Below are 25,957 nucleotides of genomic sequence, written 5' to 3'. Positions count from 1 at the left end.
CACACCAGTGCCTGGCTGAAGGTATTTGGGCCCGTCTGTGTGAGTGAGTGTATCTGACCCTCCTAACATCTGCAGGTCCTCCTGCAACAGGAAAAGGGCAAACCAATAAAGACCTGCGGAAGTTTACTCACAGCCCTTTGTCTGCTCGCTGTCTTGTGGACTAAGTCAATCTTTACTCTGGTCTGCAGTGACCTCTTGACTCCAGTCACCCTCCTCAGGGATCACAAACATGCACCGTGCTTGGCTCTTTGACAAAGAAGAAGCACTGGGATGTGACATACTGATCTGATATTTAGAGTCATATTTTTATTCATTATCTGCCTGGGGTAGTTTGGAAATGTATCACAGCGGAGGGCAATTTCACGCTTGGCCACAGAGGAGCATCAAGTAGGCAATTGAAAGCTGGAAACTTGTTGACCTGCTAATTTTTTGCTGATGGCCATTTAGACGCAAGGGGAGACACTTAGCGCTTCCATAATGAAGTAATTATAACGAGGACACAGGTGCTAAAGCTGAAACAGAGCCAGTGCTGTAGGAGCAGATATTGGCTGTGGATCAGCTACTTGTTCACGTCCAGGAATGTTTTGGGTGAGATGGAGAAGCAAAGCATGCAGAAACAGAACACCTGATTAGCAAAAAACTCAGATGTTTCCATTGACAGAACCAATAATGACTGTGTATGTGGATGTTTTGGAAGGTTTTAAAATGAGTGACCTACTGAATATATAACAGATACATTCTTTTCACATCTGATAAATTTCCCCTCACAGTTTGGAGATGACTTTTGGCAGACTGACTTCTGTTTAGAGCCCACATAAACTGCCAATTATTTATAGAAGTTATGACTTTCCTTCTGTTTTGAACTCCACTTCATTTAAAACTGGGTCTCAGCTGAGCCACACTTTGACAAATGGAGCATATAACAGTGGAGGTTAGACAAATGCGCAAAGGTCAAGCTCTATAAACCTCAATTTTCTGAATAATTACTCTATGTGGAGTACTTCTGCAGTGTTGAATCTGCTGTTAAGAATAGTCTGAAAGCAGAAACAGACTCCTCATTGTCATGGATTAGGTCAGTGACTGCCATTGGGCTTGTTTATGTGGGTCAGCATGTCCTTAGAAACCAGAGTCCCTTTCAGTGTATGTCACAGCACCAGAATTTTGAATTTAAGAGATTGTTTTTTTGGGCTTTTATGCCTTTATTTGATAGGACACCTAAGGCTGGCTGCACACCAGACAATTTTAATCTTCCCCTGATCTACCCCTTGGCCTGTCACAGCCAATTATTTTCCCAAATAATCCTCTAATGTCTGGTGTTAATATGATTTCTTTACACTTTTGATCAAGTTGAAGCCTTCCTGAGCTGGAGTAGTAAATATGTTAATATCAGACAAGTCTGATATTTACAATCCCAGGTTGGGCTGCCTCACTGACATTTTACCCCGGTCTTTGTTTTTCACTGCAGCCTGCTGATGGCATTGATCATCCTTGTTTTTCTTCTGAAGTCACTTTTGATCACATCAGTTTCTGTAAGATCTCATCTGTGAAGTCAGTACTACATATGGCAGGTGTGTGGTCTTGAAATCTGTTTGCCACAGCTGAACCTGGTAATCCGTGAGGGGATTACCCTCATGTTTAAAAGGACTACACAACTTAGCTACAACACACAATACAAATTTGTAACAAATGATAAGCTTACCTCTAAATGATTAATAGCTTTAACTCCAGGAACCTTAGATGGACTGATCCCAGACGAGCCCCCATGTGTTAAGCCTTGGCATAAATTGGCTCTGTGGTGTGAACATCTTACTGCAAATTGATCCAATAACTTCACATTAACACTTTCCAAAATTAAAAAATCAAGTTTATTATCAATAGAAAAAAAATGAAACCAGAACAAAGATAAAAAAGGAACTACAGTAACAAAACATGCTGAAACACAAAGCCCTGCCAGAGAGGTAAATCGTAGTAGTCTCCACTCCAAGCGCTGTTTTTTTTTTAAAGATATATTTTTGAGGCTTTTTACGCCTTTATTTTAGAGAGGAGGGCAGAGGACAGAGTCAGAAACAGGGATGAGAGTTTGGGGAGGGACGTGGAAAAGGAGCCGCAAGCGCCTCGAACCTAACCGCTAGGCTATCTGGGCCCCTCTAGGCTTTTAAGCACTGAGGCCAGGTGCCCCTTGTTGCAGCAATCAAGAATGAGCATTTGGAAGATCCATTTATCCATCCATTATCTGTACCACTTATCCCATTCTGGGGCTGGAGCCTATCCCTGCTATCATTGGGTGGGAGAAGGGGTATATTCCGGACTAGTTGCCAGTCAATCACAGGGCTGACATATGAAGACAAACGAGCAGCTGTGCTCACACTCACATTTGCAGGCAATTTTGAGTCACCAAGCAGTCAAAGGAGCATGTCTTTGACTGTGGGAAGAACCCGGGCATGCAACAGGAAATCATGCAAACTCCACACTGGAAGGCCTTGTCTGACCAGGATTTTGACCAAAAACCTTCTTTCTGACCATCAAGCCACCTCAAGTTTGAAGGATTCTTGATTTTTATTAAAGATGAAAGTATACTTAAGTCCTGTTTTTATATTCTGTTACGGTTCAAAAATCATCGAGTGTAAAGAGAGAGGATATGTGGGGAGAGAGAATAGGGAAAATGAGGTTCATCAAACTGCATCGGGGTTGGGGAGTCAAACCCACAACTAGAGCAACAGGGCTCTAACCTCTGTGCATGGGGCTCTTACTATACCATCTGAGCTAAATCTGTGCTATTGTACCAAAATTGTGAACTTAGTTATGGTACTAGTAGAGATCAATTAATTTCCATAACTGTTTTAATATCATGCCAAGAAAAGTAAAAGTCTTAGTCGATCAAATACTGGGACGTTTCTTGTATTTAGACACCAAAAATGGCCGTCAAATTTCTGCAGACTGCCTTTATGGCAAAAATGCATCCAATGCCGCCAGTGTATTAGTGCTGTTTAAGCAGTGCAGCTCTATTTCTTCACTCAAGGAGATTTTGATAAAATAATGACTCAAGATTTCAAGTTTCTTTAATGCTTTGGAACTATTTGATACTATTGATCATTAAAATGACTCAGATTGTATCATCTTAGAACACATGCTATGCAAAATGTGTCTGTGTAAGGAAAAGTTTTACAATCTTGCATCAGGTTAGAGAAAAGTTGATACTGATAGATGATGTAATTTATAACCCATAACAATTACCAGGAATTTCTTCCTCTTCTGCTTTCTTTAGTCTATCTAAAGTTGAACATTTCAGACTTGTTTGGGTAGATTAACAGCTTTGTCGCTATTGGATTTGGTGACAGGCCTGCAAAATGAGACATGGAAAACAGAAAAGTGGGGTTGTCGCTGCTCACAAAGTGGCCCCCTGACTGACATCAATGATGACCCTGAGAAAATAGTTTCCCTTTCCTTATGAGGATTGTAAACAGAACTAAGTGAGTTTGCTCCTATTTGCCAAACCAAATGGACAGCTCTCCATTTGCCTCTCAGCCCTCTCTTCACTTGAATGACCCATTGTTAGGGATCCAAGCTAATTTCGAGGAGGAGAACTGTGAGATCTGTTCCTGCAGGAATGATTCATTGCAGAGGGGAGTTTTAAAGTTGTGATTATTTATAGTCCTGACATGACACCCACTCCTCACATAGTGGTATTTCCCTTAGTCAACAGAGCAGTGTTTGGGGAGCTTTGTCTTGCTTTGGGCAGTCTTTTCCATTAACTGCAAGGACTGAGGAGCATGTCAGTGCGCTGTCACTTAGTCTGGGATTTACCACAGGATTTAATAAAGAAACTTGGACACTAGTGGCATTGCATGTAGCATATACACCAGATATAGTTCTTTTAAAGGTCTTAAGGTAAACAAAAAGTATCCAACTGGTGTATTTAAGGTGCTAGAAAACATTCAGCCCTTGTTTTTTGTCATTGTAGATGCACTATAGCAGTGACCTGAGTCTCAGAGATGCCTTAAAATAGCCTCAATGGGGAGACTGGGTGACAGACATGCAGAAAAGTTGTCCGAATCAGCATCAGATGGCTTCACTCGACACTCGTAAAGGGGAATGTTAAGTGTTATATTTAGTTTTTCTTCTTTTTCTGGTCTACTTTTAAACCCTGCCAATTTTTAAACAGAACCAGCCATTCCTCTTGCTTTTTAAATGTCAGCTTTATCCTCTTTCAACAGACGAATCATTATAATCTTGTCTTCCTCCCTCTTGTGCTATTCTGTATTTCTTTTCCTACTCCAGGGATTTGTCTGTGTTCCCACCTCAGGAATGTCGCACCACTCTCTCGATGGGGAACAGGTGACAGAAAGTGCTCATAGTGTTTCTGCTTAGAGTCAATCTTTTTCTTTCACTCTACTTCACTTTCTCGTTGTCTTTCTCTTGCTAAAGAGCCCTCCGGGAAAACAGACGTGCCTGACTGTCCATGTCGTTCCATCAAACAGGACCACATGAGCAGCAGTAGCCTGTGTGCTGGGTTAATCTGGTCCTCAGAGGCCATGGAGGAGAGATGTTAGGAAGACAGTCTCATCACACTCTCATAATCCCTGAAGGCTTAAGGTGTGACAGCAGCCTGTGATTGATAGTGCTCTTTCTGGCAGTATTACATAACTGCATATTAACATAGCAGGACTACTGTCTCCTGGAGTCTTTTTGCACCATCACACTGTGTCAAAAATCATCCCACTAGAAGCCACTTCGCGTTGTGTCAGCAGCTGTTACTGTGTGCCGACCTGTCCAGGTGATTGATTTGGTTCAAAGGTGCAGAGTTGGCTTTGAAGCTCTACATGATAAATGCTCTGTAAAGTATGTTGCAGGTTAAAGTTGGAGGCAGAATGACATGACTACTGTAACTGTCGGAAAAAAAGCCAAAGTGATAATATTTCAATTTGGGTGCAAACTTTTCAACATTTACAAGTATCTATCAATCTGTTTAACAGCTCAGGTTTGGCAGTTTCATTTGTCTTACATCAGTGAAAATCCAAACAAGAAAAACTCTAACATGTTTGCATGTATTTTGTATTCCAACTAGAGAAATCAACTAAAAAATATGATAACCTGCTCTGTCATTTTGCTGTAGTTTTGTTGACACCAATCAAAAATGTCTCCTTAAAACTGATATAGATTAAACTTGTAGGGTTAAACAGTGATCTACTAGGACTATTATTTATTAGAAGCAAATGTTATGCTTGCTGAAAAAACAGCCATTTTCAGACTGTGGTTTTGCAAATTTAATCTGGTACTAATAGAATCTTCACATAAAAAATCCAATCTGAATGAAGCAATGCAGATCCCATTTCTTTGGCCTTTAACTGACTGCAAAGAGTACATGCTGTTTGTCTTCCTCCATGGTGGGCAGTGCCACCTAGAGGTGGGGTCAGTGAGGGTCAAAGGATTATATTAGAGCCCCATGAATCTCTTACAGTACAGATATCATCGTTTTTGTATTTCATTTGGAGAGTAGTGCTACTTGAAATGAAATCTTATTATATTAGCAGAATATATAAACTGATGAATTTATTTAAGTTCCCACACTCAAGATTCTGTGCTTTTATTTGTCCTGTAGTGATGTTTTATATTACAAATAAGCAACAGTACTGCTATCATGCACATGCTATTTGTGCCTTATCACAACATACAAGCTGATAATCATCTCATGCTTATATAAATGCAGAATTTACAAGCCTTTTGAAGAGCATTGGGAATCAAACTATCAGGCAAAGTGCTCTTTACAGGAAAGATCATCATGAAATCAAAGTACTTGTTTCTCTAAATCTTTTTTTTCCTTCTTTGCAGGCCAAACCCAAATGACAAGTGCTTGCATAAACAGCATTAAATTATTCTTGGCCAAATGTGCCTTCTAGGCAAAATTCATCATTTTCTGGAAACAATAAAATATGACACAAAAATGCTCCCTGCATGACTATATTTTAAGACATAAAAATGTCATACTAGTATGCTTTGGAAAACATAGGAAGTGGGTTTATTTTTAAAGGATCCTGGGTTTCTGTTTTTAAATGTTTATGCTTATTTCGGTCCAGAGTTGACTTTTTCGTTATTGTAAATAATAAAAGTCACAAGAACTCGTAAGTAATCATGCAGTGGACAATAACCCTTTTAGCATTGAAATGCATTTATGTGCTCCACATAAGCGCGGATTTCCTATATTAGTAGTTGTTTCCGTTTTAGTTGTGTTAAATATGCCTAATATGAAACCTTAAAAATGATTTTTTTCTTCTGTATTTTAGAATTAAATATGATTGACCTGAATTGACAACGTCGAGATTTACAAATAACTAAATTTAGTTTGCAATACGGCAGTGGAAAATTGTGTTTTCCCGATTATGTCATCGACACCTGAATGCAGTGTAAAATAACGCACAGAAGCGGCCGGACTGTTGGAAGTCGGCGGTTGGAGTAAACGCAGGAAAGGCGGTGATTTCGCCGGTAGCATCGGGTGGCAAGGGAAGCCAACAGGCGCATTTGCCACCAAAGTGAGACCCTTCACGATTAGAAATAGTAATAAGCAATAATACTTTTAACCAGATTTCTTTGCCTTGGAAAGGAGAGGAGAAATAGCCGTCGCTAACGTCATATATCAATTAGCTTATCTTACTTGGTAAGCAAACGTCATTTGAAAAGGTATATGACGGCAAGGTATATGTTTTACATAAAGCTTTCCCTTTCATATCGGTCGTGAGAGGGTCGACACAATTTATTTTCACATTTATAGCAACTCAAGGTTTGTAAGCGTTTCAACTAGATAGCGTAAAACTTCCATCGGTCAATGTTTGACCGTTGTAGGACAACCGTTTACGTAGTGGCAGTTGAAGACGCTGACGTTGTTGCATAAGTGGCATGAGCTTTTCCCCGTACGGCTTACTAAACCACCTAAAAGTCGACAGCCATGGCTTTCAGATTTAAGAAATTTACTTGCTTAAACTGGCACAGTTTCAAAGCTTTATCACACGGGTGTATTTGCCAACAAGTATTGGTAGATATTTTGCTAAGAGGTAACGATACATCTACTTTTCATTTGTCGTTGTTAAAATAACTGCATTGTGCATGCCTGCTGTATCAGTGCTGTGACTGACACATTTACATTGTTAATCAGCCATGCCATTGATTACATACACCTGTTGTTTAAACTTCTGTGACGGCTTATTGGCCACTGCCAGAAAGAATGTCCTCCTTTTAACCGTATGATAGCTGCTTTTGTCAACTTCCATGCCTTGCATTAGGAATATACCTGCGCAAACTGGCAGAGCTTCTAAACTTTTTCATATAGCGTTTGCCAACAAGAATTTGTAGACACTTTGCCAATCAGTAACAACATAACGTCTGCTTTTGTTCGTCGTTTTTCTGATACAAGGACTATGTGTGTGCGTGTACTGTGTCAATGGTATGACTCTCGGACACATTTACATTGTTAATTAGTCACGCCATTAATTACATACACCTGCGTTGTGTCTGCTGCTGTGATGGCTTATTGATTACTGCCAGATAGTCTGTTTTCCTTATATTACAGTATACCCCTGCTGTATCAAATGGCATGTGTTCCAAGATTAATCCTTTGACTATACTAGACTTTTCAAACATAACTATTTTTCATCAATTGTAATGATTCACTCACTTTGAAGACATGCTACCAAAACATTAGTGTTATTCTGCCAACTTTCTAAATGTTGATACAAAGACCCATTCTTATAGTTACTGTGTAGTTAACGCTTAATACCAAAAGTGACTTATCTTCTGTTAGATTCTGGTCTTGGTCCTTCCATGAGCAAAGATGTACACATTTTATTATGTAAAAACTATTGATGCTATTGCTATATTTGTCTTCTGTTTTCAAGTTTTATAGAAACACTTTTTTTAAACCTTGTGATGTATTGATAATTACTCTTGCCATCTACTGTGAGCAGTTGTGATAACCAAATTCTCCAAATGGGGGATCATTAAAGGTTCGTCTTATCATATCATATCATATCGTAACTTATGACTTACATGCCTAAGTGAGTTTTTTTCTAAATCACATCGACACCATCACTGACTGGATCTTTCACATATCCTGCATGAAAATGTCTCTGTTTAAATGAGCTAATCCATTACATGCTTCTGTGTCCCTCTAGGTGGAACTTTATCCTGCTCCTGTCAGTATGCTCAGCAGCACTATCTGCAGAAGAAGACTACCTAGCTCGAGGTAAACTACAAACCTCTTAACAGATTACACTCTTCAAAAAGACCTGCCTCTCTTTATTGAGATCCAGTGGTATAGATATTTAGTTCTATAAAGAGAGAATGCTAGATTTGAATCAATTATCAGAAAAAAAAAGGAAAAAGTACTTTAACAGAAAAATATGATCTATGGAGCCCTTCCCACTGTAATGTATGAAATAAATATATTTATCTACTTAAATTACAGTAGTAAATTTTTTGATTTGTTACTTACAGCCTTCTAAACAATCATCTGACAACTAGGGCTGTACACCAAAAAAAGAAGAAAAATGCATTGTTTTTACTCATATTGCAGATGCAGTGTTAACTGTTGTGTTGAAGGTAATGGTCATTTTTATGTCATTGTCATTTTAAGAAAAAAGCTTACAAAAATAGAAAAAGTAGGAGTTTTTGCAAACTATTCTAGAAAAAAAATCATGGTTCAATGTTTGCATGGTACATAGAGCATTACATCTCTGCTGTTGCAAAAAAAAATGCAAGTTTTTTTTTTTTTTACACATTTTAGGTCAAAGAAATATTGCAACTTCTTTAATTTGAAAATTGAAGTAGGACATATTGCAATTTTAGTCAAAATTTCAATTGATTGCCCAGCCTCCATTGTAATACTTTGCATCACTACTTGATAACATGATGAGGCCAGAATCCAAAGTTCAAAACACTTAGACTTTAAATTAAAGGGTCCTTTTTTGAAATTATCTTTTAGCATGTATTGAGCAAGCGTACGTGTGGACATGGCTGCAAACAAGACTTAGGCTGTGTACAAAACCACTCACTCATTCCCTACTCTCTATCCAGTATATAGTGAGCAGCATATAGTGGACTATATAGTGGACTCAACTGCAAAACACAAAAATGATTTCTGACACTACTCCGGCCGCAGGAAATGACGTCGTCGCCGTCTCACAATTAAAACATTTAGCAACAACGTCTTGTAGTTTCCAGGGCAATGGCTGAGGATCAAAATCAACAGTGGAATTCCACTGAAAACAGATATCAAACGTAACGTATTTTCACAAAAAAATAAAAATACTGATAGATAAAAAAAGCTTGTGTCTTCACTGGGAAAATAGTCTACATTTTTTTGTGTGTTATCACGTATTTTTTGCATAAAGATAAAGGTCTCATGTCTTGTAATCCTCAGAGTTACTCCGTTTTAAATCCTTAACATTTTCTTACAGATTTGGTTAAAAACAACAAAAAAGTATTAAAGTTTTTAAAAGTGTTCCTGTGCTCCTCTCATTTGTCTGTCATGTTTGAGAGCAGCAACTGCGATGCATGATGGTAAATACTGCTAGGCTAGTGAGCATCAGTTGTTCACTACTGTTCAAATTGCATTGTGGGAAAGTATGAGTGCACTATATGTTGTATAACAATGCTCACTCAGGATTCGGACACCACTTCAAAGTGGCGTTTTCACTCTAAAGTGCACTATAGAGTGAATAGGGAGTGATTTCGGACACAGCCTTAGCTTTTCTTTCCATGTTTTACCTTCTGCAACATGTCTGCTCTTGCACCCCAGACTACAGTAAGCACCCTGAACGAGTTTAAATAGCCCCTGTCTTACTGTCTTTTTACCCATCTTCTTATTCTTCTAGTGCTCACATCATTAGTCAAGCAAAGAAGGCCCCTAACATGTCCCATGTAAGCATACTATGAAGTAATTTGTACATGCAAAGTACAGCACTCTGAGAAGGTTTAACAAACAGTCACATTGAAGAGAACTGTTAGATTTTTAACAGGCATTGACAGTCATGCCTTGCCTGCCAGATACTAAGGATAAGGTGACAATGGTCTGTTTTGTTTTTCAATAAAAGAAACTGGGTTAAGAGAAGTCAAAGGTGGAGAGACCAGAGGCAAATAGTGGATAATAGATAGCAGAGGGGCTGTCTTTCGTGTAGCTTTTTTTGAGTCAGAGCAAATTAGTTTCATACATATTCTTTTGGCTATGATTTCCTTGAAAGAGCTTGCCTTAGTCAGCTAGAAAGAATGCTGTCAAAATAATCCTTAGAAAGCTCTGATTTGCTTGAAATTATAATGCAACCCTCTTTCTAAGTGGATATATTGTTTCTTAAAAAATGTCATAGTACTGGGCTGGTGCCAGAAATACCACATGGTATAGAAATTTAATTTAAGGCTGAGCTCGTGATACATCTTTACATAAATGTACTCACATCTCAGAGTGTGTATGCATTTTCTTCTGACCTTAGTATGGTGAATGTGCCTCAAGGGTCCATTGTCTTCCCTATATGCATTACCTTCTCTCTCCATATCTCTTGTTGATAAATCCACTCAAAGCACGATCAATCCATCATAATGGGGGAGGAGGAATGCTCACAGAGTGCAAGAGCAGCTTGTCTTCACATATAAGACAGGTTTATTGGAATCTGGGCTGACATTACCTCAGGCTGAGAATGTCAAGGACATTTCAGTGCATGCTGAGATCAGCACACATAGATAGGCTGCCTCCCTGAGAAGTAGGGCTTAAAGCCATGCAAAACCAAATCCAGGATGATTTCTTGGATGACTTATTTCGGTTCAAAGCACTTCTCTACTGACTCTAAGTTTCCCTCACTCCTCACTGGGACCAGGACCTATTTTTCTTTACGATATTTTGTCAAAGCCTCACAGTGGAAAATCTTGTGATCCTTACTATTGTCTCCTCTTTCTTTTAGGAGTAGATGTCCTCTCTCAACTGGGGCTTACACCTCAAAGCAGGACAGACAATCTAGACAAGAGGACAAGCCCACCCTGGACTGCTTACACTACAGTTCCCTCACCTTTGAATATTCCTGTCTCTGGATATGGGGTATTACTCGACTCAAACTCCCTCTATGAGGCTCCAGCAGGCGGTTTGTTCCCGCCCGAAACTTGGGAGGAGTTTTCTGTTGTGGTTAGCCTAAGCTCCTGGAGAGCAAACAATGCTTTTCTTTTTAGTGTCAAAGATGGAAGAGACAGGCTGCGTTTTGGCATTCAGCTGCTGCCACACAGAGTGGTGGTTTACACTGCGGAAAACGCCCCCATCTATTTCACGTACAACTGGCAGGATGGGCATCAGCACCCTTTTGCAGTTGGTGTTCGTGCACGCTCAGTGTCATTTTTTGCGGATTGTGGGGCAGTGCAGCAGAGAGAGCAGACCCTAGGGAGATTTTTGACACTAGGGGAATCTGGGGGTGTCTTTACTCTGGGTAGAATGAACTCCAAAGCAGCACCATTCTATGGTCGTATCTGCCAATTAGATATTTATCCTTCAGCTCAAGCTGCCGCCCACTACTGTAACTACCTTAAAACACAGTGCCGGCTGGCCGACACTTACCGGTTGCCTTTGCCAAATTCTGGTTTGGAAATTGAGGCAAATGACCCTCCTTTAGACCCACTGACAAAGTCCCCTGTTGAAGTAGTGGCTACCCATACCCCTAAAAAAGCCACAACAGCTTTCAGACTGTCCCCAGGTAGTTCCGTCAAACAGTTTTCAACTCAGAGCCCATCACTGCAATCTCATTTGGAGGACCAGAGCCACATATCTACATTGGATTCCATTGCCCACTCTACCACACCCGCATTTCAGCCTTACAACCCCACCCTAAGCACCTCTAATAGGGGAGCAGATCTGGATCTCACATACAGCACAACTATCGCCACTGTCACCACTTTCAGAAATAAACCGACAAAAGGGAGAAGCCGACAGGGGGATAGTGATTACTCTGAAAACAGCACAGAGGAAGACAGCAGCTCTGGGAGCCTTCAGACTCCAGGGACTACTCTACCAGACTTGGTTTCTCCAGTCAGGCAGAGTTTAGTGAAGGAAGGACTCAGGAACAACTCCATCATCAGCTCTGGAGAGCCTTATTTGGTGCCCCAAAAAACACATCAGCTCCTGGAGACTTATCCAAGAGCCAATGGAACAACTTTGTACCGGGAGAATCAGGTGGACATCTCAGAACATCACAATCTGGATGGCAGCTATGACGATGTAGACTTGGGAGGATATGATTATGGATATGAGGACCCAGACTTCTTCTATGACTATGAAGATGGTTTTCGTGGCCCCAAAGGAGAGCCAGGTCCTCCGGTAAGTGACTGAATTTATGAATGACAAGCAGAGCTTTAAATGTTTATGGAACAGTTGAGACACAAGTCAGCACATTACTGTACATGATCATGAGGAAAATATCAAACAAATCAATCATATCTAATTTATGGCAGCTATTTGAATCCTAGACTTTTGGCTTTGTTACATACACTCAGGAATATATGAAAAATGTTTTGGCAAGGTAGTATAGTAATTTAAAGAACATGGCATGTCCAAGCACTGCTCGTTTTTCATGTATCTACAAGTTGTTAAAATAACACGCCATTCTCTCCCTGAAACACTGCCAGCTACTTATGCTCTCATGTTTGGGAGAAACACATCTCTAGGTTGGAGGTATACCTTGGCAAGAAAAATTAGCTGTCCATCCAGCTTTATGACGTAAGCAGGCTGTCAGAATATCTTTGCCTCTGAACAGGCCTCTATAGATCCGCAGGTATTGCTTGTGTTTCCATTTGTGTGAGGTGGCAAATCTTCTTATCTGATCTGTTTGAAATTAGGAGTTTATGCAATGATGTCAGATATTTGAACACATCTTCAAGTTTCCATAGTATAACTTTAGCCATAAAAAACCCCGTAGAGCTTCACATGCAGCACAGCTTAACCAGCAAAGACCATTACTGGACCAAGTGCCATGTGCTTGTTTTGTTCATGGGTTTAGTTATTTGTTTTATATCTCAAAAACATAAAGAACATTCAATTAATTTTTATTTATATATAATTGTAATTTCATATTAAGGTCAATATCTTATGTTCATATTTTGATATGTTTTACTTATTTATACTGCTTGTTTTTCTATGTTAATGCAGACACGTTTTGGCACGTTAAGCAACCAAAGGTACTACAGTATTTACGGGAGGAATTATTTAGCTGATAGATACTCGAATGTAACATCATTTAGACTACGGGACTTCATAAAATCTTGAGTTTGAAGCCTCCAAGGGTTGAGTAGGTCTTCAAGTTGTGACTTCAGTGGTGTGCCTCGTGCACGGACACACACCTCTCTCCATAACTCTCTGGTGCGGTGAGGTTAAATAACTCAAATGTTTGCCGGTGTTTCGTGTGGCTGCTTTGACATGCTTTGTATTGTTTGGGGGGGCGGGTTGAGTGTTTGTGAAGTGAGGCACAAGTTGTGCCACGCTTTAGTGATCCCTGGAACATATTCCTCAGATATACGTTCCTCTTCCTAAAAATCACAGCATTTCAGTCAAATTCATTCAATTTCTGCGCTTTCCACGTTATATAGTAGATTCCATTTTTATTGGCCATTAACACGGAAATCATAGAGCTGGGCTGCCTGTGTACATGGGGCGCGAGCTCATCATTAAGCCATCTGCTCCTCCAATTAATTCTTCTTGTGCCACTATTTTAAAAGACTTTTGGCCCTTTAAGAGGTTTTGATACTCTGTTATTAACAACAAGGGGTGTAATGATCCATTGACCTAGATTCATACATTAGTTGGCTAGTCAAAGATCCAACCAAATCAATGGAAAGTCAAAACATAGATCTACAGTGATATTGATAAGATACACCAGTATATACAAATTCCATTCATACACAACTTTGAGCGATCCTCACCTGTCAAACAATGAGTACAGCTTTATTTGCTGATCATTTGAATATTTGTCTTTCTTTATCCTTTTATGTTCTCTGTCTAAGATGCTATATGAGTAAAATAATAACCCCACCTCCCTATCCCCACAGCAGAAGAGCTTTTTGAAGGGTCTCATACATAAGCCATGATATGATACAGTTCACAATAAACATTGATTTGGGATAATAAACATGTTCTAATTAATATGTTGTACACAGAATGGACTACAGTGGCTATTCTATATTGTAGAGAACAATGGCAAAGACAAGGACTCTACTTTTTAAAACACTTCAGATCCTCAGAGATCCTACAAGTAAATTTAAATATTCAATTCATAATCACTGAGCTATTAATCATGCACGGTATTTTTTATCTTTTTTTTTTTTTTTTTTTTTTTACTGAATTGGCCCTCTCTGCTGTCTCTTTTACTGTTGTTTTTTGTACTTTATATACAATCATATTCTGGTTTCACTTTACTGTAAGCCACTTGTATTTGTAAGAACAGACAGACAGCATTATTCAGTGCAGGATATGATGGCACCAACTTGCCTGGTGCCAATGAGCCTGGCTGTTGTTGCTAAGTGCTAATTAAGCTGGTGTCCTTCCATGTTTGGATGAAGATCAGTGTCACTTCTGTATTTTACCATGTTTTTTGTGTAGCTTGCATGACAATAGACATCTCCTGACTTCTGGTGATTGAAGAATCTGGGCTAATCCAGTATCTTTTCTTTCAGTCTTGCTAGCAGTAGACTTTCTTTTCCATGTTCATTTGTTTTGGGCTGAAGTGTGCTCTGCATCATGCAGTTTGGCTTCTGCTGCCCCCTGTTGCCTTTTTTTGTGAACTGCATCATAGGGGATGTGCACTTAAAAACTGCCATTGCTGCATTTATGGTTTAGGGCTACATTTGGGCAGGATGCAAGTGATAGTATTATTGCCATATTGATTTCTTGTGAGCATGCCTAGTCTGAACACTAAGTTTGTATTCTTGATCTGTATCTAGTAATTTATACCTTCCACCTGTTCTTAGTTTCACAATGATAACATTTGTGGTTGTTTCTCTTTTTTCCCATATTCTCCATTTGACCAAGCTTAACCACTCTAAACATTCATTTGTGCCTGCGTCCATTATTGATATTGAAGAACAGGTATTGTAGGATTGCCGTGAGTTGTGCTGTGTTTCAGTTTGTTGCTGCTGCTAGAAGCAGTTAAAACGTGGAAAATTGCCACATGGAATTGCTGCTGTTGTGGAATGTATCATTATGTGTTTGTATGACAGGGATTTTAAAGTTTATCTTAAATGATTGGATCTAATCTTCAGAGCCCACATCTGTTTCAGAGAGAAGCCCTATTTTGATCCTCTATGCATCCTGCATATGGCAGAGTTGACAACAGAGTAGTCTTGACTTCAAAAGAAAGGTGGAAGGAAGTGTAGCTGTGAGTCAGTCATCACCTCCATAATACATTTCCACTCTTGGTAATGTCTCAGTTGCATGGTCTGTTATTAAGCATACTAGAGCAGACGGCCTACTTATTCACTAGGTCACAATACATGTGGGATTGTGCTGCAGCTCAAGCTAATGTTACACAACCCAACAACTCAAGAAGATGACTCATTCCCCTGTTCAACAGTGCTTGAATTTGACTTCTTGAATTTACTCCACAGGGAAAGGTTTGACCCTTGTCTTGGCAGCATAGATAAAGCTCTTGAATATTATCATTCTAGTCCATGAATGCCTCATCTTCTTTAGGCCCTGTTGTTGTGGGGAAGGCGGTTGTGTGCTCACAGTTTCCATGTATCTGTGTGTGGGTGTCTGGAGGAACAAACAGCTGCTTCTTTATTCATATCTCCCTCTGTGTGAATCTCCTCTGTAAGGACAGAGACTAAGAATGCTCATGACATTGTTGAAGCGTTATTTTTGAGTGGTACATAAAATACCAAATATTTCTATTTGTTAATTATCTCTTTGTTTGATTGATTTGTGTCAAAGTGGGATTTTTTGGTGTTGGGGTGGGGGTCTTGCTGTAGGGAGCTGTAAAAAAGCCCGCAGACTAAATAGCTTTCTTCACAAGAGGGGGATTTCCTTCCAGCTCTTAAATATAATCCAGTGGTGAGGATTGCTAGGCAGTCTGTGTATTAATGATAATTAGTTCACTTATAAAAAAAGAACTACAGAATAATTTAAAAAAATAAGTTACTATCAGAATCATTTTTTTATTCTTTAAGTTAGTTAAACTCGCTTCCAGCTATGATTGTTTTACATATTTTAGGGAACTCTGCTGGTCTCTCTTTTTAGAGGCCCTACTCTATCCTGTTTGCAGTTTGTTTTTATGTCCTTTGAGTCAGGATTGGGCAGTGTTCACTTTTTAATACTGCCATACCCTCCCCAAATTTTACCAGGGTATATGGTATTACTGCCAGGTGTTTAAAAACCACATTATATAAGAGCTTGCCGGCATGCACACAGAGTCATAGCGAGCCAAGCACATCTCTCTACAGGTGCTTCATTCAAACCTTTGACAATATGCTACGACTCTAAAAAAACAATGTTTATGAGGCAATTTGTACAGGATAGAAGTGATTTATAGTTGAAGTATTGTTTTTAAACTTAAGTAAAATGAGAAAAATTAGGACAGAGGAGGGCTGGGTGATATATCGAGTATGCTCGATGTATCGTGGCTTTTGCCACGCACACTGTATAAAAGGACTAGAAGTGTTAATCACCAGTTTCTTACCGATACAATATCGATATTTTGGACAATGATATGATGTTTTCCGATATCACAAACTCTTCCGTGATACGATTTCGATTCGATTCGATATAGGGGCTTACGATTGATATCAGGTGATTTTATGCAAAAATTTCACACAGATACAGAAAAAAAGAGTTTCTACAATGACATTATTGATTACATTATTACATTACAATTACATCATTAATAAAAAATATCTCTTTAACAAAAACAACAAAGACCTGATTACCCCTGATTACCTTTAAATTAGGAACACAACTATGCACATTTGTGTTAACACATATTGATTTAAAACAGCAAACATTTTCAGTACCAAACATTTTGTTTCATCGTATCCCCAGATCACTCTAAAGCACCAATATGGACTGTTTCTGCAACCCTTTATAATAATGACCAAAATGTTTGGCCTGTGTTCCTTAAACTTATTAACACACATGTGGACTTCAGCAGATATTTTTTGCTCTATATCAGCCATTCAAACTTTACACAGGGGCCTATTAATGTAGCACATAGTTCATTTTTGTAGTTTATTCACCTTATGAGATTTAAATGAGGTAAAATATGTGGTATATGATGTTATATAATGATTCTTTATCATTTTTCTTTTTATGGGAACCTTGATTTTAATAAATGGAAAGGTTAGACATGATACTACAGCAAGTTTTATTATAAAAGACGTTACTGTGATGTGGAGCTTCCTAACAAAAGTGAGGGAGTGGGGGGTATACAGAGAACAGCTGTCCTGCTTGAACCACGTTAAGTTTGGACAGCTTGTATTTTTGTTATAAATCTAACGTGAGACGGCGATGTAAAATCAGTGTATCAAAGGAGACATGCAGCAGCTGACTTTTTCCTCTCTGTGTATCTGGGGGCTGCTGCAGACAGCACTTGCGCTACCTCAGCCATAACGAGTGGTGTTTTTATCCGTGAACAATCTCATACAGCCGTTATATACAGATAAAGACATAGATGTAGTCGCCTAACTAAAGGGAGAGATCTGTCGTGCAGTAGCATCTGTCTGAAATATATCCACACAGCCGTGAGAGGAGAGGATATCCTCTTTCCCTCAGCCGCAACCACTGCTGCTACTTAGTAAGCTGCAAGCTAACTAACAGTTTCCGCTCCGAAATTGTCAACAGGCGTGCAGGGGGAATTTAAAAATAAAAGCGTAGCTTGAAGCATCAATTTAGATCAATGTTTTGACTTTCCATCGATCTGATGGATCATCAATCAACCAATCAATATATCAATATACATCGATGAATTGTTACAGCTCTAAAAATGGCTATATTGTGAACATCGAGTATAAATTATGTGGAAGTTTTGAGCCATCAGTGTACATTCAGTGTCCATGAACGCATCTCACAGCAGAGAGCTCACTCCCCTGCCCATCCAGAAAACTCTCCTCCGCACATACATGTTTTTGTATCAGTGACGTGAAACAGCGCTGGATCTGTCATCTGGCAGTGGTTCAGCTTTAAAAAGGAAGAGGTCGAACTCACACGATTATCGTTAAAATATGACGCAGGATGATGCTGAGATAACGGGGGCAGTAACACAACAAGTTGCTAAAGTCATGACCCCAGTGTTGTTGAAAAGCCAGGATTTAGAGGGAAGAGTTAAAATGTTCCTGCCTTAAAACAAGCTTGTTCCCCCCATGATCACACAGGAGTTTCTTGAATAAGGTCTAGAGACGCTCTCATGTCATGAACTTGTCAAAAACTGGTCCATTGTTCATAAGCACAGATAACGGACTAATCTAATCACAGCTGTGAGCCTGAATGGTGGACTAGACTGCAGAGTTTTGGCATTTGGCTGCATGCAAGATTGGTGAGTTTTGTGTGGGTTTGCTTCACCCTTAACGAGGAAAATAATCATTTTATAATCAGCAATAGTAAACATAACACAGAAAACATGTCAGGACTTTCCATACACTGTAAAAGATCGAGTATTTCACAATTTATGAAAGTTAGATTTATTAGTAAAAGATTGAATGAAGTCCTTTTCAAAATAAACTTGTGCTTACTTTGACTACACGTATGTGCTGTGTACTGTCTCCTCCCTCGCTTCTTCCCCGAGGTGTTATGAGAAATAATGATCAACTGTTACCATGTAGGATCTGAAAATGTTGAGTAATGTTCAGAGCGCTTTTAAACAGATAAAAATTGGACTAAAAAGTTATTTCCGCATTATGCTTTGATGGCGAGTCATGTCCGTGTGTTCTCATGGGAAGCTTATAAAAGGACGCAAAACCTGTGAATATTAATAAACCTTTTAATTTCCCACTGATCTACAACCAGAAAGTGTTTTCAGACTCACATTGCTGTGGATCACATGACAACCAGTGGTTGAGGATTGTCAGTTTGACTTAAGAGAAGTTCAGAGCACGGTGCAAGAGCTGTGCTAGGCCAGGAGTGTGAATACGCCAATATGCACGTGTTTGTTTGCCAGATTAGCCTGACACCATTTAAAGGAGTTCTGTCATCGGTTTAAGTCATCTTCACATATATTCAGTGGTGTTGCTGGTGGGAAAGGACACATATTCTATAGGAATTTATTATAGATGTTCACCCATTATGCAGCACCGCCTTAATGATGGTATTTAAAGCAATACAGTGGCTATTTTTAATACCCAGGTACATGGTATTACCGTATTACTGCCCATTCTTACTTTGAGTAGATGCATATGACTGCCTGTTTTAAAGTCTTGTGTTTTATTGTCATAACTAGAAGACCTAAACATTTGGTAATAAAAATATCTTTATACAGGTAAGATAGGGCATAAATGCCTTTTGAAATATTTTTTTAGTAAACAATATTGATGTTAGCTTTGGTGTGCTTTTAATCATTGCATTCTGGAGTATGGTATATAGTTATTCCATAATCTTTCATGCAGTGTTTTCCTTGATAAGGGTTGATATTAATCCAAAGGCTGTATTCATTCATTCTTATCACAAAAATGTCCCTTTAACCTTCTGTTCAGAGGTCAGTGATTTTTAGCTTTTAGTAGAAAACATGGCCTCTCTCTTTATTCTTCATAGCTCTTACATAGCCTAAATGTAGCACATACTCATCATTGTAGTGGGCCGGACAGTGAACTGTATATTATTGCTTGATATTAATGTAGCCTGTCTCTCACTTTCTTTTCCTCTTAATTCCCTCTCTACAATATCCCCCTCTCTCTCTCCCCATCCCTCTGTCTCTCTGATTTAGGGTCCTCCTGGTCCCCTTGGTTTACCCGGTCCCCCAGGAAAAAGAGGCCCTCGGGTGAGTGATTTTTGCAAAGGCAACTGTACACAGGCAGGCGTGATGTAAAGTTGATATCATTGCTTATAATGCACATTTTTGACACATTATTGTATATAATTGTAGGAAAGAATAACGTGTGTTGTATTTTCAACCAAAACATATTTCTATTTTTTCATACCATACATAAGAAAACTTATTTGTACAGAAAAGTCTACTAGTTTGCAGTTAGAATCTAAGACCTGAATGTCTGTCAAAAACACCTCAAGGTTGAACAAAGTTTCAGAATACAGAGGGGATAAAGCAAACTGCGTGCAAAAAGTGATGCTATAGTTAGATGTACAATAAAAATGTTGGCTTTTCTTTAAATTTGATCCCTAAGTCATTAGGAAGACATTTAGGTTTTACTGGCTCTCAAAGCCTTGCCAATCAACAGCACTTATGCTCTCACTGAAGTCAAAACCATTAGTTTCATCTAATGTTATGGGTCAGCAGGCGCTGGCCATGTGTTCTGCCTGTATTTCCCATCCCAGCTCAGCTACAGTCTTCAGGAAAAGGCACTGACTGAAGCGTTTGTGGTTAGCTTGATTAAACTCAGGGACAAGCCTTGCTTTGAAACATCTCGTAACCATCACACACTGTTCTTTGAGGATGCAGGAAACATTGTTTACTTGTCTGCACCTTTGAAGCATCAAGATTAAGTGATCCAGCTGTTCCAGATACAACTGCTGCAACCAACAGTCATGTCAGCAGCCGTGAAAGCTGCCTTTCCACTCTGATCTTGAAACTCTACTTTATGAAACTGCCAAGGCTGTCGTGATGCAATGCTGTGATCATGCCACAGAGCCCAGAGGCATCTTTTAACAGAACAAGACACAGTTTTCAAAAGGGATCTGGTATGTGTTAGAGGAAAGGTATATAGATAGTTTACTCTTGGTCTTTGTATGAGCTCAAGCCTGCAGAGAAACATCTTTGACTGTATAATGGCTAATTCAACTCAGGGAATGTAAATATCTGAAGCACATTAAAATACAATCAAATGTATTTTATGCTCTATTACTCTGAGACAGATTTAAAAACCTCACCAGACAATGGCACTCACACTTCTGGAAATGGCAGATGACAAATTATTGTGATATATTTTTCTTAAAGCACATGTTCATTGGTATCTGTGTGTTGTGCGTATGTGTCTGCATGTTTGAATGTTTGTCTAAGTTAACGACCCATAACTCTCGAGCACTTTGCAATCAGCAACTCCTGATTTTAATTTCAAAACCTTGCTCCTATTTGCCTTTTACATATGTTTCAAACGGCCGGAGATTTTATGTACCTGACATGGTTTCACAACTACAAATACTTTGTTTAGATTTGGTGAGAAAGGGTACCTGAGTAGAGTGTGCAGAGGTGGAGTAGGAGACTAATCTAGCATTGATTGTTTCAGGGCCAGTATTACAATAGCATATGTAAGGACATATCCCCAAGACACACAAAAGTGGAAATCTTTTAGAATGTGTAGCACCAGAACTATACTTGACATGAGCTTGGTCATCACGGCTCCTTCCCCTTGTTCCTAAATATTAAGTGCTTGGTTCATAACTTGGCCCAATTCAACTTCACACAAATTTATAACCACAGGGGCTGGCAGGGATAGTTTGCATAAAGGTGGGATGAACAAATTCTGACATTTACATTTACATGTGCTGTACTTCTGAACGGTATCAGAGTATAAGCAGTACTTATGTTATCTGTGCTATAAATGCAGAAAGACCAGCCTTAAAGGAGACATATTATGCAAAAATCACTTTATCAGGCTTTTCTTTTTTTTTTCTTTTTTTTTTAAAGATTTATTTTTGGCCTTTTTGCTTTATTGGATAGGACAGTGGATAGAGTTGGAAACAGGGAAGAGAGCGGGTAGAGACATGCAGGAAATGGTGCCACGGGCCTGATTTGAACCTGGGTCGCCTGCGTATATGGTGCGCGCCTTAACCACTCGACTACTGGCGCCACTTTATCAGGCTTTTCTAATAAAAATATGTGCCCATGGCCTGTCCACAATGCCCTTAAGTACCAGAAAAATCCAACCCCACCTTCTCCCCCTTTCAGAAAATATGTGCTTTAACAAGTTGTTCTCAGATTTTCCCCTCATGATGTCAAGTGGAGAGTTAGCACTGCCCATAGGTTACGGTTGGCCCTCCCTGCTTGGAAGAAAGTTCCACCGTCCTCCCCTCCTGAGAGGAGGATCAGGAGAGCCACATGCATTAAGCCACATCCATTTCCTGAGAGGGGCGCAGTCAGGGCCGGAGTCAGACAGCTCAGTAACATTTAAAGCCACAGACACAGAAATAGCTCGTTCTGAAACAGAGGGTTTTTTTTTAGACATGCAAAAATCCTATACTGGAGTGTTTTTTCAGCAACAGACTTCACAGGCTTGTGTTGGGGACCTCTGAGACCAATATGAACTTGTCTTAAAGGGTAAAATATGTCCCCTTTAACAAATCATTGCAGGAGATGTTTTGATGGGGTTGTGTTGCTGAAGAGACCTGAGGTACACCCTCTGCTGTATGGACAGACTGGCTCTATTCAAATGAACAAGAGAGCTGTGGTTTTTCTTGCAGGACTCAAGCTGGTCTGAATTCTGTCTGCTTTTTTTTAACAGAGAGAAGTAGACAGACTATGTGGCAAATAGACAGGAAGACAGGATGGTGGACAATAAAACATGTCTCCTATTAAATGCTGAGGAAAGCACAAAGCTGATAAAGAACATACTGTTACCCCATAGGCTAAGTCATAAAGTGGAGACAGAGGGAGGCTTGGAATCATTATGCGGTGGGAAGCTTAGGGCTATGTGTGGTGCTGTGGTTGTGTCTCTGCAGTCTCAGCAAAGAGCTACAGGCTTGTTGAGCTGAATTGAGTTGTTGATGGTATCAGACACACACTAACCTTAAGGGCACATCAGTTGGTGTGGGCTTCTATCATTGAAGGTACTAATTCACCTTAAAGGAGTCTTTTGAGATTGTTTATAAACATTCTCCAAAGGTTGCAGCTAAGGCATTGAGGTGGTAAAAAGAACATCCTGTTGAGCATTTCCTGGCCAAATGCATGTCACATTTGGGGAAATCCACAGAGATTTGTTCATTTTGCTTTTTAATTGTCTGTCCCAAAAGGTTTCATATCAGTTCGACTCCTACCACACTAATTACAATATTTATCAAAATTTGGAACCAAAGGATATCTCTGACATCTTAATGAGTTTATATATTCTTTTTGATTAATGTCTTGAAGAATTGTGGTTCAGAAATTTGGCATTTAAACTGACAGAAAAGTATAGTGAGAGAGAACCTCTTTTCTGGCTTATGGTTGTAGTATAGAAGAAAAACTATTCTGCAAGCAGCAGGATCACAGATGTGCAGGAATGTAGTGTATATATAGTGTATGTGTATTTGATCGTGCACCTCTAGTTGTAGGAGTAAGTGTGCAAGTGAGGTTGCACATTCATGGCATACCTGTGAAGTTAAGAAATGAACTTGCCTGGCTACAGCTAGAACAAAGGTGATACAATTTGGACATGTTGTATCTGTTCAAAGCATTTGCTGAAAATTTTATTTGTAGTTGTGAGAAGGCCTTCAGTGACTTGGGTAATCCTGTTTCTCAGACATTCAATTAAAATATTTGACTGTGGGACAAGTGCCTGACATGACCACCACTGCCATCATGTCTCACAGCTGACAGGTCATTCATGCTGCATAGGTAGCACTGCACTAGTAGGCCTGCCCTCTTTATAAACTCCTTTGGCCCAAAACATAGCATAGTGTATTTTATGTTCTCTTGACACAATTTAGGGTAGGCCAGTGACACTGCACTCCCCCATACGGAAACATTCACATTGGATTATGACAGCAGTCACTTTGCGCTCTACATTTTTGGCCTTGAGCCTGGGTGTGATATTACGGATCCTGTGAGAACTCTCATAATTTGTCATGCTGGATGATGCTACTCATAGCCTAATACTGATAAAATTTCTAATCTGAGCTTCAGGATTAAACTGCTTAAGAGCAACTATTTCACTTCAGAGAATACCACATTTTATTTCTCTATACTTGTTGCCTTTACAGATTCCCACAGGAAAATTATCAAGTTCTGATTTGACCATTTTGAACTAATTGTTTGTTGGCAAAAACCCTACATTAATTTAATTCTGTGGTGTCTTTCTCTGTTTAAGGGTCCTCCTGGTCCTCATGGAAGCCCAGGACCTCCTGGACCACCTGGGCCAAAGGTGAGTGTCTTGTGATCTCAAAAAGTTGCCTGGCAATACTGGACAAGGTTCTTGTCACTGTAAACAACTTAACTGAGCCAAAGACAAAGACCAGGGCCACTCATTGCAATAGCTTGCTCACTTTTACCTTCTTACAGTAGAGGTGAACAAAAATGCTACAGAACTGGTAATCAGAAGGTGAAATTCTTGTTTTTAATTTGGATTCCTGTGAGTAAAGGCTTATGACACAAGTTCAAACATGCATTAGCAACACAGCAGTGTAATTTGGGCTATGTATATGGTAAATCCAAAGTGTAAGGCCAAGGTCAGACTTCACATTTTTTTGTCTGTAGCAATGGTCACTGTGTCAGATAAGATAACCAGAGCCAAAATTTGTGTTGCAACTTGACTCTCGGCCATAAAACATACCTCTGTAGCCCAAAGGCCCTTGCCCTTGCCCTTGCCTGACATTCTTTGGGATAGGGGATGTACGCACTGCTGGTGCGCAGTGGTATGGGCATAATATGCATGTGAAATTATACATAGTGACCAATTATGGCTTGGTACAGTCTGCCTCCTGTTAGCACAGTGAGAAGCTGGCAGTAGCTATCATAGCTTTGTTTTGAGATTTATTTTGAGTGAATGAAAGGGGGAATCCTGATGACTGAAACCAGTGCGACAGCAGGTGCTAGCTATCCCAGGTGCCGCTGTCAATCTCATGTCATTTTCACAGATTGATAGATGGGGATGAATACAGAATTGGGTTCTTTTGTAGGTACCGACTGTACTCCGTCGGTACTCCTGAGTACCGATTCACATAAAATGAAACGGTACCATGTTTCGGTACCTAAACGCATCCTTGTGACTGCAAGAGAGTGGAAGAGTAGTCATTTTTCCATGCTGGACGCGAACGCAGCATTGCACACACGAGAGTAATGACATCGGTGGCAGCTCACTGAATCAACAAAACAAACACGGCTGAGAGGAAGCGGTCGAAGGTAGCGCTCAACTTTTCAAAATCCTACGCATGTTACACTGCAATATTTGTGACATTAAGTTTTAAAGGTTTACAACGGCAAAACTTCTAACCTGAGGAAGCAGTGTGATGATTGATGATTCAGATCGGTTTGACCCCCTCCCTCTTTCTCTCTCTCTCATACCGAATCCTCATTTTCAACACTGTGATTTGCCCGTTTATCATGTGGATAACAACCAGGCAGAGCAGAAAACAAAAGATGTGAGGCAAAAATGGTATAGTTTAGCCAGTGTCTTGTTAATTTATTTTAATTTCCTCAGTTAGAAATTTCATCCAAACTATAATTTTAATGTTGTGTATTAAACAGTTTGTCCGTTATAGCTGACATTGTTCTTCAAAAGACTTAGATCTAAAGATGTCCAGGTTCCCCCAGTCATTTTGTGAGTGAGAGGCAAATGTTCAGAGTGTTTAGATGAAAAAAATCTTTCACTACATGTAATTACTTAACTATTTAGACCTGCCTTTTGCTGTCAATACTCTGGAATATAAAATTAAAAACATCTCAGAGTCTTATCAGTTTACAAAGCTACAGGAGCCTGAACAGTTGTTTGGCTGGGAGACGCAGCTCTTAGCTTAGTGTACTGCAACCAGTGGGACACTATAAACTAGAGGGGTCTTCGACTAAGGATTTTCATAGTTGAATCTGATTCGTCAGATTTTGCATTTAGTTGACTTAATAGTCGAACAGCATTTCCGCTAGACTTTTTGTCCCCAGTCAAA

At 39.6% G+C, this 25,957-nt stretch overlaps 1 protein-coding gene across 1 annotated transcript in view; it reads left to right on the top strand.

Moving 5' to 3' along the window:
- Nucleotides 1-25,957, top strand: part of LOC121512469 (collagen alpha-1(XXIV) chain) — a 117,867-nt gene that overhangs the window by 5,441 nt on the left and 86,469 nt on the right. The window contains exons 2-5 of the mRNA XM_041791750.1: nt 8,163-8,233; nt 10,941-12,337; nt 19,917-19,970; nt 24,169-24,222. Of these exons, the coding sequence (XP_041647684.1) occupies nt 8,163-8,233; nt 10,941-12,337; nt 19,917-19,970; nt 24,169-24,222 (1,576 nt within the window). The remainder of the gene's footprint in view (nt 1-8,162; nt 8,234-10,940; nt 12,338-19,916; nt 19,971-24,168; nt 24,223-25,957) is intronic.

The sequence above is a fragment of the Cheilinus undulatus genome, linkage group 7 (genome assembly GCF_018320785.1).
Source record: "Cheilinus undulatus linkage group 7, ASM1832078v1, whole genome shotgun sequence".
In the NCBI taxonomy this organism is placed as follows: Eukaryota; Metazoa; Chordata; class Actinopteri; order Labriformes; family Labridae; genus Cheilinus; species Cheilinus undulatus.
The sequence above is the reverse complement of the archived record's forward strand: the minus strand, read 5'-3'. Positions and strand labels throughout refer to the sequence as shown.